Raw genomic sequence first — 13,631 nt, forward strand, 5'->3', positions numbered from 1 at the left:
CTAGAAATAGAATAACAAACAGTAGGAAATCTCCATCAACACACGCTCGTAGCACTAATATCACCCCATTTGGTGCATTAACATGCTATAGAAAATGATCAGCTTTGTTTATTCCACTTTATATAGGGAAAATTTTCTCTCTCACCCCTTACATTGTACCAAGGCATGGAGAACATCAATATTAGAGAAGATGGTTACTAAACGTTAACAACAGAGTTAATCAAGAGAGGGAGACACACAGATAGATGAAGATTAGGAATAGGATCAGCTATGGCATTTGTTGTGTCAGTTTGGTTGAAAATGGTAGTGCAGAAAATGAAATGCTTGAAGCTATGACTGGTACAGCAGACCAGCTCTACCATATCCTCACTGGTGGGGACACTACCCTTACCTACAGTCCAGAAATGTAGGCCTCTATATCCACGGTTTAGGATATGGATATGGAGCTATGGGAATCCAAAACACCATATCAAACATTTTGGGCCTAGGCTTAAGAGCTCAAATCAGCAAATTGAGAAAGATGTAGATAAATCATAGCTTCAAATGGGACTCTTCTTCCTATTAGGCAAGGAAGGCACAAATTGGGACACCTGGACTGCCCTGCTGTTGCTAAAGCAGTGTAACAGAGAAAGTGCAAAACAAAAATTAAGTTTTGAACAGAAGAACAGAACGGAATTGGTCGAAATCCAAAAATGTGTAAGTGTGGAAGCTTTGCCTGCTTCAGACATAGAAAAGGAGGAAAAGTTGTTACAATGAGTGACAGAAACACTTTCTTTTGCTTACACATAGAAGTCTTGAAAACTTCATAGAAGTCAAAGCAAAGTATTACTGCTGTAATATTTGAAAGTGGGTGTCAAAGTTGAAGTGTGAGCATAAGGCTAGGAAATTCATTGAAATTTGGTTGTGTTCAGGTTTTTCAGTAAATTCTTGTTTGATAGGGCAAGCTACCTTAGTTCTAAATTTAAACAACATTTCTAATTAACATTTAGCTGGTTTGATGACTGTATAATCAATATGAAAATTGACAGTGTCCCCTCTGCTTCTCACGGGTTGAGCAGTAGAAGTGGCAGCTGTCCTGTTGCTAAGGCTTTCTTGGTATAACTATGCCACAAAAAGTTATGATATCAAAATAGTAAAGATTGAATTATATTTAATGGGGTCTGATCCCTTCTATAATTTTCATCAATAAATCTCAGCACACATTTAAAAGGAAAATGGACAACAGTAGTACTTTATCGCCAAACTGGTTAAAGAAATGCCTAAATAAGCATTTGACTGTATGTTGTATTTCTTCACTCTGGGCTTGATTAGAATTGACCCAACTAGACTGAGGATTTTCAGGCATATCTTACCAACTTTGTTGGTGTAGGCAGCGCTGCCAGATGTCAGAGCACTATTCTGGCTCTGAAATGCCACCTCTAGTCATCCACAGCTCTTTATCATATTTCTAAGCACTCCCACTCTCTGGCTTAGAAGGTCATGGCTTCTTCTGTCTGAGTGACTAAAGAATGAGCAGGCCTTGGTTAACCTCACGGAGTCTGGCTCAGTCAAAAGGGTGCTAAGAGGGGCTGCAGCCTTTTTACTGGGCCAGACTGGTGACCACTAGGAACATCTGGAAGATCTGCTAATTTACAGCTCTCAGGGATTTATTCTGGGCTGTCTCCATTATTAGTCCAAGATAATGAGTTGCCACTGTATGAATAAAAGTAAGGGCCATGTCTATAGCACAGTTGTCATTCAGTGGCTTAAAGTTTAATGTACTTTTATTTGCTCAGTAGTTCCTTGAAGTCAAGCTAGAAGATCATATCAGCAACAAATTTTATATGTACAAAGGGAATTTTGTAATCTCTTAAGAAAAATAATACCCCTGTTGGACTGCTTTATAGACTAATGTTTGGCTACTGGGCCATGGAAGAACCTCCAGAGCTGGTTACAACTTCCCAGGAGACTGAGTTTTACCATCCTAACATGTTTTATTTTTTCCTTTTGCCAGCAGCAGCAATGTTCAGCCTTGCAGAAGGGGGACGGGCTCCCTCGGAGCTGAAGGGGAACCTGTGCAGTGCCAGGGCATCCAAAGATATAGGGGTGATACTGTGAAAGTGAGTGGATTTCTAGGGGACCTGTCATAGGGAATGGGGGTCAGCAAGGTTAGTGCTGTCCTGGGGACTGACTGTTCCCCCAGGGGATACTATCCCAGGGGGCAGATGCGTTGCGTGCAGTAACTGATGCCCAGCAGCAGCACAACATGGGCAGTCATGCCTTCTGCTGGCTAGATGACGCTTGTTTCCCCTTCCCTAGGGGTACCAAATTCCTCGTCTGCTGCACACACGTGCACTGCCAAGGTAGCGATGCTCACTTGGCCCTTCAGACCGTATGACCACTTGGGCCCAGACATCTCCTATACTGAATTAAGTTCTTCCTTAATAGTACAGGTCCTCATAAAAGCCAGCCAATAAATATTGATCAGACCAGCTGTGGCCAAGAGGGGTGGTGCTGCATGTACTGGTGAGCCAAGTGGGGAAGGAGAGGTCAAGACAAAAAGGGAGGGAGGAGCAGTGGAGGATCCTTGTAGGGTCTTGAGATACCATCTGGCTGTGGGGTCTCAGCAAACAGAGAACCATTGGCCTCTGTGTCCATAGAGGACTGGAAGCAACTTTTTAACACCGTTCCTGCCCTTGACAACAGCTAACGCCTGTCTGTGTCTGAAGTCACTTCTGTTTTATTTGGGCAATCAAATCTCAGCCTAAGCCATTCACAGAATCCAGTTGTTTGAGTACGTTCAGAGTTTCTGCACATCCTTGCTAGAGAAACACATCACAGGTGCACGAACCTGGACTGTGCCCTGGTGATGGCTGCTCCTCTGCACAGCTCGATTACTAGGTCAGGCAGCAAGAGCAAAGATGTGCAAATGCACCCTGCGCTCTGTGTTAAGCAAAGGCTTGACTTAAGGACTGTGCTGCCAGTGTACAGGGGTATCTGCGGACAGTGAGAGGGACAGCTCTTGCCTGCACAACAACAGCATGGAACACCTGAATACAGCAACAAGTATGCACTGGAACAAAGGCCAGAAAGCTTCATAGTTTTGCTCCTCTTTGATCGCATAATGGAGAAATTCAGCTCAATTGCTTTTGAAGCAGCTAAAAGCCCTGCTTCCTCCACATTTTGCTTGTCTGCTCACAATAACTTTATTTCCCTGGAGCTCTAACAGCCACTAGAGTAAGATTCTTATAAATCTGAACTGCCTGTGCCTAAAGAAAATGCGCTTTCATCAGTGTGTGGTTTTGTGAAATCCCCCAGGACTGTTCTCAACAGTCCTATAAAGCAAATGCACAACAGCCTGTTGTGACTATCCACCCTGAGTTTCAGTCACGGCATTATCCTTGTAATTTTCCAGTCATTGAAATCTGGTCTGCAAATGACTAACATTACACGTTATGAGGTGTTTCATCCAGAACTTCACCCTCACACAGCCTCATTTCCTGTAGAGCCGACCATTTGTTATTGGGTGACCTGCTACCTCCTATCTCATTAAAAGTCATATTATTTTTTTTTTTCAGTGCTACTGACGTTTTATCTTCTGAGGGCTCTTCTAAAACCACCTGCTGCAGGTGCCTAACTAGGTGCTGTGACTATTGCTTTCCACTAGTGGTAAAGCAAGCCAAGGTCTGGCAGGCTGAACCACATATTACCCTCTTGACCCAGGATGTGTAGGAGATATACCACCACCTGCCATAGGCATGTCCTGTTCCCTCCTTCCACCCCACCCCCCCGCCTTGCAAAACCTGTAAATTATGTCTTTAGTTCCTATTCAGTTACTCTTTTACCTAGGTGATTCATACACAACACATGTATCTCGCTAGCTACCATGTCGATTTATGCTGATTAGAATATGTGCATGTAATATCGTTCAACCCAAAGAAAATTATTTCTTTGGCTTGAAAAGCTATTGAGCATTGTAAAGGTGAGAAACCCCGTAGAATTGTTCAACACATAAAAACCACATGGCAGGCTCCTCCTGCTTGATTTACTGTTGGTTTTCTGGTGCACTCACCCTAGGAAAGCTGGATACCAACCAGAACTGCAGTAATTCCAGCACCCCTTGGTCTGTTGGCCACCCCTCAAGCAGGTCCCAGGCTTTCAGGTGGAACTACAGATGTGTGGGGAATTACAGATGCTTGACTAAGGACTTCACAGAGAATCTACTGCTGTTATTGAACTTGTTTTCTAGTCTGTCTTTGTCTTCTTTCAACTTCAGACAAGAAGGTCTCATTAAACTGCTTTTTCCCGAGAACTTAAAGAGCAATTTACTGTCCCATATTCTTCCCCATTTTGAAAACTGGATTAACAGATCACCATTAATCTTCTCTTGGATGAACTGAACAGGGTGAGTTTCTGATATCACTTATCAGGTATTGCTCAGACAGTAAGGCATTTCTAATTCTCGGGCATGCAGATGCTTGAATTGGACACAGCGCTCCTTTCCCGCTCTCAGACATGGTCTGTATGGAGTTGATCTCTCCCTGCCCTTACTGTGTACTTTCCTGATTTTTAGGACCGTGCTCATTCTCTAAGGCACAGCATCACCCCAGGACCTCGTGCCCAGTGTCAGTCCTAGAGTCAGAGTAGGTGTATTTGTAGTCCATCCCTCCCTAAAATTTTCTGGATGTGCTAGAGACCAGGCAGAAGATAAGATGAGGCAGAAAACAATGATGAAAGAGTAAGCTGAAAGAAAGATGGTAAAATGGAGTTAGGAAGCTCATTTCAGTGAACTCTGCTTCATTAACATTGATGCCTGTGTCCTGTATTTTTGTTGCTGGGCCATGAATCTTCTCCAATACGGAAAGAAATAGGTCCCTATCATAACCATCTGAAAGTCAAAAGAGCTGAAGCCAGGTGAAAGTCTAGTAAGGCTGCTACAAAAATAATGCGAAGTGATTGTGTAGTTAATCTTGTTGGTTGAGTTGTGTTCCATGGTGATTTTAATTACACTGTAATTTGAGCTAAGTTAAAGGATGGTAAGAATAGTGGCTGGGTAGAGGTTAGTGGAATGTGAACGGAAAGAAGTGGTTTGGGGGGCAGATCTGATGAGCAGGAGTATCGCTCTGCTCCCAGGGAGGGGGCGAGGCTGTTCTTGGCGTGAGCCGGGCAGGGAGCGGTGCCAGGAGGCAGGCAGGGATGGCAGAGAGAGATGACAGCTGCTGAGCGGGAAGAGTGATACTGCACTGGCCGTGAAAAAGGGGGTGAGAAACACTGCACTGATGCTGGGTAAGAGGGAGGAAGTCAAAAGCGGGACTCAAACGTGTAAGGAAGGATATCACGAGAATAGAACTGCAGAGCTGAACACCAGCGCTGAGCATCCGCCCTCTCAGGCGGACACTTCACAAAATCTATGATGCTGTACCTTGAATTCGCTTGAGTTTTGCCCTGCCTGACAGCAGTGTCTCATGGCTACAGGGGTATCCAGCTAGTAACTCAGCTTTCAGGTCCATCAGTAATGGCTGCATTCAATCACCAGCCATGGCACAGAAGGACCCTAAATTACTACTATTTGATTAAGCAATTCTGTCAGAGCTGTGTGCTCTGCAGCACTTGAAAGAGATCTTATTCAGGTGGACTGGTGTGGCGTGGCAGTAGTTTTTGACCAAAGTATTCCTAGGAATGTTAACACTGAGGTTGAAATACATGTAGCATGGCTACCTTGGAACATAAAGCCAGGTAAGAGGCATGAAGCCATCACTTGTTGAGTCCATGCTGCAGCCTTTTTCTGGTAATGAGGAACTACTGAGGGTCAGTGTTACGAACACTCATTTTACTGATGGGGCCAAATGTTTTGTGTTGATGGGAAAAAAGAGGCACATCTCAGAAAAGATAGGTTGGTTTTTGTGTTTCTGTAGTATGTACTGCGTATGTGGCAAATAAGTCTTATTACTGAGAGGAGAAATGGTAGTTTGTGCTGGCATATAACATATTTCAATGTCTCATATTTCTTAAAAGACAAAAGCAGTCACAGAGATGACAAATGGCCCTGAGCATGGCAGAGCTGGCTGCACCCCTCTAGTTAGAGAGCAGCGTGTGTGCAGAGGTCATGTGGACTCCCTTGAAAGCCAAGAACTCCCCTATAGCAAACTCGTACTATCTCATGGGATCAAGACCACAGATTTCCCCTTTGATTTTCAAGAGCTCTTGTCATACCAAAGAAAAGCCAGCATTAAATGTGTGCCACCTTTGCCCCTGCACTTTGGGGAGCTCTTATCACAGGAGAGACTGCATTTCTGCTTTCAGATTTTGGAAGGACACAGAATCTATTGCACTTTCCTGCAGTGCCCTGGAACATTGGCTTTAAAGCAGAAAACTAATGATGGACAGGCGGCAAAACAAATTCTGTGAAGCTGGCTTTGTGAAGAAGCTGATCCAACTTTCTTTTTTCTTTTTTTTTTCTTTTTTTTTCCATCCCCAGAAAAAGCAGGTCTCAGAGTAGCTAGCTGGAAGCCTTTTTTGCTTTTTTCCATTAGATGCAGGACCTAATTTTGTAGATTTAATAGCAAAATTCGTATTTGATTTGCTTCTGTTATATGCTTGCTTAGAGAAGATTTTAATTTACCTGTTTTCCAAGCATAAAGGTATGGATTTCCAAGACATACAAAGTAAGAACTATGCCATTTTAGTAAAAATTACTAGAATTCTATTTGTTGTTTTCATGATCCCATTTTCTAGTCCTGTGTGTCAGCATTTTTTCTGTATAGACTCTGTGGCTTGTATGCAGTCTTGCTTTTGCTATAACTGTTTCTTGACAGCAGGATCAATCCTGCTCCTGCCAGGTGCTGAAACTGCTGAACTTGCGTTGGCTGAATAAAAGCTGTGGGTGCGACACCAGCAGCTCTTAGCTCCCCTCTGTGGAATGCTACATTTGTATTAACATGTATCTTTCTTTGTGATTTTTTTTTTTTTTTTAACTGAAAATGATGCCCTTTAAAATCTCTTCCTGGAGAGAGATTGAGGAGAGAGAAAAAAAATACACTCCCCTTGGAATTTAACCTTAATTTGAACCAAGATCGGTGAAAGAAAAGCACTTTCGTGCATTGTTCACCAGCTCCACCCAGCCAGCCCCTTATCTAACCTGAGTCTCTATTGCCTATAGCTTTGTAACTTTTGCAGTAGTAGGCTCCACATGCTCTTACATGCTTTAAGATCAACCTGGAGACACTGTGACACTATACTACCAAGAAACACCTCATGATCCTATCTTGCAAGTCCTGAGACTGCCCAGTGCAGCAGCAGGGACTGTCCTTCCACAGGTTTATAAAGGGCCTGGTGCATACTGCAAATAAACTACCGTGGTTGTTCCTGACCACGAGCAAAGGTGACGGCAGCTTCTGAAACCCCTGAGTCAGCCGCTCCCTACAGCTCAAACCAGGAGATATTCAGACATTAATAACTCTTTGTTTTAACCGGATTCCTTGGTTTTCTTTTGCCTTTAGAGGGAAGCAGCCAACCCTTGATTTGGATGACGTCAGCTCCGGGTCAAAATTCAACCTTAAACACAAACATAAAAAAGCAAGCTTCCTTGTTTGGTGTTCAGAGGCGGACTTCCACTGTACATCTCCTATCGTCTGCACGGAGGGGAACAGCCAGTAGATTGCTTTCCTATTACTTTTCACTTGCTAGGAAAGGCAGACAGCTGCTCCAGGTGTGGTCCACCTTCACCCTGTCTCCTATCCCCTATCAGCCATCTGCTCCCTGCAGTCATCTCCCTTTCCCAGCCTCCCTCAGTTTCTCCTGGCTTGTGACCCTTTGGTCCACCTTCCCCTGCTTACTGTCTGCTTTATAGCCCGCCCTTCCATGTCCTCAGTCTTTCCTCCAAGCCCTCATTGCTGGTTGTTCCCATCCCTGCTTCTTTCACGCTCCACAGTCGCAGGTCCTCTCCCTGGTTCTCCAGGGTCTCGCGTGAGCCTGGCTTCCCGAAGCCCATGGCCCTTTTTGCTCAGCACTGTCTCCCTTCGCCTGCAGGCATTGGTGCCACCCCTGCTAGCAAAAATGCTGTCCGTCGTCTGGGGAGCAAACTTCTTAAAACTGAAGGCAGGAGTCAGGCATTCATGATGACTACTTCAAATAAAGACCAAATATCGTGCAGCTCAGGAGGAAAGAGAGGATACTGTTAAACGCACCAGTGGCTTGCCACGTAACCTCCCCTTTTTTAACAACCGCCGGCTGCTTTTCTGTTAAAGAGGTGTTTTGCGAAATGCCGTTTGTTTTCGTTCTAGATAGCCTAGTAATAAAACCCTTCAAGGAAATACTGAGTATAGCATTGTTCTTACACTCCTCGAGTGTTTGAAGGCCCCTTTGGAATGAGCGTGCACCAGGAGACAGGAGGGAGGAAGCAGGAAAAACTGAAATAAGAAATATCAAGGAGACACGGTCAAGCATGAATCATTTCGGTCTTTCGGCTGAACCCGAAGCAAGATCAGATTTCACATGCACCCTCGACGGGGCTGGCATTTTCACACACGCTGCAAACCCGTTGGCATGGAGGTGGCTTGATTTCATGGTTTTCACAGGGGCCATTGGCATATGTTTAATCCCGACCTGGGGGGGGGGGGGGGTGTGGAATGTCCACTTTTTTAATGAAAACTGTAGATGAGAAGAACGGTTATTCGTCCTTAAACAGTAAACAAAGGACCTTTCAGCGGGGGAGGCGGTTGTAGTAGGTACCCACCCGCCGGGGAGCGGCAGCCGGGGGCCTCGTCGGTGGCTGGGAGCGGAGGGGACCCCGACGAGGAGAGAGGGTGCCGCGGGCCTCTGCCGCCCGGGACCCTCCGGGACTCAGCCGGGAACAGGAGGAAGAAGAGGAGGAGGAGGAGGAGGAGGAGGAGGAGGAGGAGGAGGAGGAGGATATCCCCCGGTGTGCGGGAGCCGGCTCAGCAGCCGGGGCTGGCGGGGTGGGGGGCACTAAGCTTTTAGGAGCTTGGGGGGGGGGGGGGGGCTTCAGCGCCGCCGGGCCCCAGCTCTGTGCAAGAGGAGGGTTCCCCGGGGCGCTGGCTGCCCACGCACCGGGGACCGGGCTGTGCCTGCGGGGCAGGGGGGGGGGGTGGGGTCAAGGGGGGGATTCCCCGCGCGTTGCCGGGGACGCGGTCTGCGCTGCGGGTCCGCGTTAGTGACCGCCCGGGGAACCGGAGCCGGCGGCAGCGCCGGCAGCAGCCCCCAATCCCCCCACCTCCCCCCCGGGGAGCCCCTCCGCCCCCCAAAAGTGGGCGAAGCCCCTTTGACCGCTCCCAAACCGGCGAGAGGAGGAGGGCGCCGGGCAAACGCCCCTGTTCCCCGCTGCCATCCCGAACGCCTTTCGGCTGCCCCAGCTTTGATTCCTCCCGTGATCGTTTTGAGACGCCCCTATGTTTAGTAAGCCGAGCAATAATTTTGTAATTAAACCAGTATAATTTTGGAAAAACTTTTTTTGGGGGTTGGGGGGGGGGGGGGGGGTTTCCACCTAGATCTTTAATTTTCTGAGTATCCTGCTCCGCTCATACTGGCTCGGGCGTGTTGCTTGTGCCAAACCGCAAAGCCTATAGAGCACAGGTCCTTGCAGATGAAGAGAGCTCCGGCCTGTGCCTTTGGTAAATTAAAGAGCTCTGTGTCTTCGTGTGTCTGTGTATTGACTATTTTCATAGGGCTTTAGCTGTGGTTTGCAGCTCGATATTGAAAGGCGTTATTGATACTTCCAGGGAAAAATAGAGAAAAAGGGGTTTTTTTCTTTCTTCAAGTATAATGACAGCCGATGTTTTCTTTGTGGTTTTCCCTCTCCTATTTTTTTTTTCCTTACTAAGGTTACTGGCATAGTAACAGGACTGTTGTACTTCAGGACCTCATCAACACATGTTGTGTATTTGCTGCAGTCCGGAGGATCTGACTGTTAAGAAGTATTCGATCCAAAATATATATATTGACTGTTTGTTCTTAGATTGCCCTGTCACAAGCAATCCAACTGGTTAAGTACAGTGACCTTCCTTCTTCTGAAATCACAAGTTTGAAAAGGAACAACTCCTTTCAGTCATTTCTGATTAATATGTCCTGTAGCTTTTATTCTCTTCCAGCTTTTGCAGAATGGAGACAATATATACAATGGGAACACACTTATGCCTTAGAAAACATATTAACACATATTAAAGTCTTGCATGTTACCAGAAACTTAAAGGTATTGGCAAATCTGCCAGTACGGTAGACTGAAATGTTCTGGTTTCTCAGATGTATATGTATTTGCCAAAAAGTTCAGAACTACCAGAATCCCTGTTATCAGACCGTATATGAAAAATACTGTATCCTTTCTTTATTTTTAGTGAAAGAAACAGCATCAAGATGAGTCTGAAAACACATACAGTTTTTCCAAGCTTTAAAAATCCAAACTACTGCTAAAACACATGGAGCGGCTCTTGCAGTTCCATCCTGCAAAGTGTTGTGCATCTATCAGGGACACCTAGAATTGCTATTATTTAATTAGGTCTTATTTACTTATTACATTCTGGTAACCCATGAATTGTACCATACTCTGTAACAGAGTGAAACAACGGTCCCTGTTTTAAAGAGCTGATAACCAGAGGCTGGAAGTACCTCTGAAGCCCCCCTTGCTTCTGCCACCAAGGTATTTCCAGCCTTCATTGGGCTTGAGCATGGCAGAGGTCCACGCTGTTGTCTGCCGGTGGACCTGCATTAAGCAGCTGACCTCTCAGTGCTGCTCTCCCCTTGCGATGCCTGGAGTCCAGTTGTGTCTGTATTTGTGCTTCTATGTGTGTTTCTGGGTGAGACTGAGTCCCAGCAAGGAAGGAACTCATCAGCAGGTTGGTCTTTCCCAAATTCCTAGAGGCGGCAGAATGAAACCCACCAGCTAATCTACCCTGCTGAGAATGGAAGAGTAGAAACCACCCGCAGCCCAGAGTCCTCCCAGCCTTCCTTCAGCATCCCTAAACACCTCTTTCCCTTGCTTAGTGGTGTTAGGAGGGTGATCTCAGATGGCTTAATTCTTGAAGTAGGACTCCACAAAAGACAGATGTCAAGGGAAGAGGAAGCATTTGGAGATTGCTTTCATTCAGCAAGACATTGCTATGTATCTCTTGGCTGCCTCGTATCCATCTTGGTTCTCAAGCGGGTTTGACCTAGTGCACTCACACAGGCATGCAAAAAGTTTTTACTGCATCAGCTTGTGTGTCCCTCATTTGTATTTATTTAATTTTTGAAGAGATCGTGACCTGAGCAAGCTATTCCCACCTTCACTGTTGTCAAAGGGCACCAATAGCCAAGAAAGGCAAAGGGGAAAGCAGGGGCATCTGGGGGTGAAGCACCTGGGCTGAGGGTGCCCACGGCTCCCTCCATGCCCACCCACCCGAGGGAGTCCCCCATGGGACCCTCAAAGTCCCAATTTCAAGGCCGCCTGTCACTGACGATGGCCAGGCAAGTTTCCAGACAGGCTGAAGTCAGAAAGTCAGAGCTCGGGCTGCATTTCTCCCTGCGTTTGTTTCCAAAGCTGAAAATGTTCCAAGTGTCTTTGCCCACTGCGTGTGCACAAGTTGTCCTCTCCACTGGAACGCCCATGGAGACTCAGCAGCAAGGGGTGCCCCCCCCCCCCCCCGGCCACCCCACAGAGGTGGAGGGTGAGGGTCGGGCCACCATGGTGCTCTGCCAGAGCCCAGTCGCTGGAATGGAAAGAGAGGCTCTGTCCTAAACCTGCTTGGTTTTTATAGTTTCTACCCGAATTTGGGATATGCCGATGACAGCAAAGGAAAAAAAAAAAAATCAATCATCAGTCTAAATGAAAGTGATACTCTTAAATCTAATTGCCTTTGTACCAGTTTCACTGAAAATACGGAATGCTAAAAATTAAATCCACAGAGCTGCCTTCGACCTCTGCCTGTTAGAGCATGATATTCAAAAAAAAAAAAAAAGGAATTCTATTTAATTTGGCGAATCTCATGTGTTTGTTTTTACTTAGCACTGCATAGCATTACATGCAACTTTTGGCCCTGGAAGGGATGAAGGGCGGGAAACCCTGAACAGATTTAAGCCAGAAAGAAATGCAGGCTAACTAACGTCTGACTGGTCCAGTGAGCTGGAGATGGTGCCGTGTCCTGCTTTTTTACTAGAAAGAAATCTGGCGTGAAAGCAGGATCTTTGTTGCCTAGGAATTAAGTTGTTGCTGCTGCTGCTTATTCCTTACCTGAACTCCTAATCCTCTGTTTGTGCTATGGCACAAAACAAATTATTTCTCATAGACCAAAGGGCTCCCTTGTAACAATTAAAGTCTATTGTGTAAAAGTATAAATGGCACATTGATCGTTAAGGTAAGCTGACTTGTAAAAAGTAATTCTTGGGCATGAAGTATGTAGTCATTTAATGTACACTTTGGAGAAGTCATTATGCACGGGGAGGTAAACTACAAACAGTAAAGCGCTTAGTTAGCCAGTTAACATGCATGTTTGGTCTAAACAGACCTCAGCAGAAACAACGTGAGGTTTGCTCCTGCTTCGGTCAAAGACAAGAGTGTTTTGCTTCTGCTTTCCCTGGGAACAATCACCTTATTCTAGAGTTTTAAAATTTCTTAAACAAATAAGCAGCCCCCTCCCCTCAAATGCAAATAAACCCCTAAGACACTTTACGAAGTGGGAAATATCCTGAAATCCTTGAACCTCGGACTCTGCTGAGGTCAGTGCAATCTTGGTCCACACTCACCAGGAGAAGAAAAAAGGAAAAACCTATCCCCTGCCCAGGCAGTGTTTAAAAGGAGGAGTGTGGATCCTCAGAAACCAGTCCTGTCAAGGTCAGCTTTGCCTTGCGAGAGGCAAGGCGGCAGGGTCAGCAGTATCGCACGTGAGGAAACCCCCGCGGGGCTGGGAGCGGTGGTCTCTCTCTCTCCCCCCGTGCCCCCCCTTTGGCCAAAGTGTCCCTCGCTGGGGCAAACCTCCCACCGCAGGCGACGGGATTTCTTGTTCCTAGAGGGAACCACATCAGCTGGCCAGTTCAGGGTGCCCGGCTCCCAGCTTAGGGTGGAGTGGGAGGACTCCTGCTCCCCGGAGGGCGGTTTGGCCTTTGGGAAGCGGGGTGTTCCCCTGCTCACCCCCCCCCCCGGGAGCAGCCAGGAGGTCCCCGGGTGACCGAGTGTCTTCGCTGGGCCCCCGCGGTGGGGCCGCCTCGGCGCGGCGGTTCGGCCCACGCCGTTCGCGAGGTGCGGGGAGCACCCAGGCTGCGAGGCGGGGGCTCCGCGCCCCTCCGCGGGCCCGCCTCGGGCGGGGGGCCCTTGCCGTGGGCGCTGGGAAGTTCGGCAACGCGAGCGGGCGCTGCGGTGGGGCGGGTGCGTGTCGTGTGTGTCCCGTGTCCCCCCCCCGCGGCGCGGACACGCGAGGCTGCGGGCACGCGTGCGGCGCCCACCCGCGCAGGGCCCCGCAGCCGGGCCCTCACTCGCGCTGTGCCTTCGGCCGCTCGCCGCTGTATTTTGCTTGGCTTTGAAAATTCGGCTGTTTGGATAACACCCGGCAGAAAACACTTACGCTGGAAGCCAAACAGGCAAATATTTTAATCTCTCATATTAACACAGCGGTTTTCCAATCGGTTGGTTTTTGTGCGCGATTATTTATTTATTTTTCGTGTGTGTT

The 13,631-nt window shown here is 47.2% G+C and overlaps 1 protein-coding gene across 3 annotated transcripts in view; it reads left to right on the top strand.

The window, feature by feature from the left end:
* Positions 1-7,881, top strand: part of MIPOL1 (mirror-image polydactyly 1) — a 200,516-nt gene extending 192,635 nt beyond the window's left edge. For all 3 annotated transcript variants that reach the window (XM_075425450.1, XM_075425449.1, XM_075425451.1), the window contains one exon: positions 7,479-7,881. In XM_075425450.1, coding sequence (XP_075281565.1) covers positions 7,479-7,635 — 157 coding nt within the window. In that variant the 3' untranslated portion in view covers positions 7,636-7,881. The remainder of the gene's footprint in view (positions 1-7,478) is intronic.
* The last annotated feature ends 5,750 nt before the right edge of the window (positions 7,882-13,631 follow it).

The sequence above is a fragment of the Opisthocomus hoazin genome, chromosome 7 (genome assembly GCF_030867145.1).
Source record: "Opisthocomus hoazin isolate bOpiHoa1 chromosome 7, bOpiHoa1.hap1, whole genome shotgun sequence".
Classification (NCBI taxonomy): Eukaryota; Metazoa; Chordata; class Aves; order Opisthocomiformes; family Opisthocomidae; genus Opisthocomus; species Opisthocomus hoazin.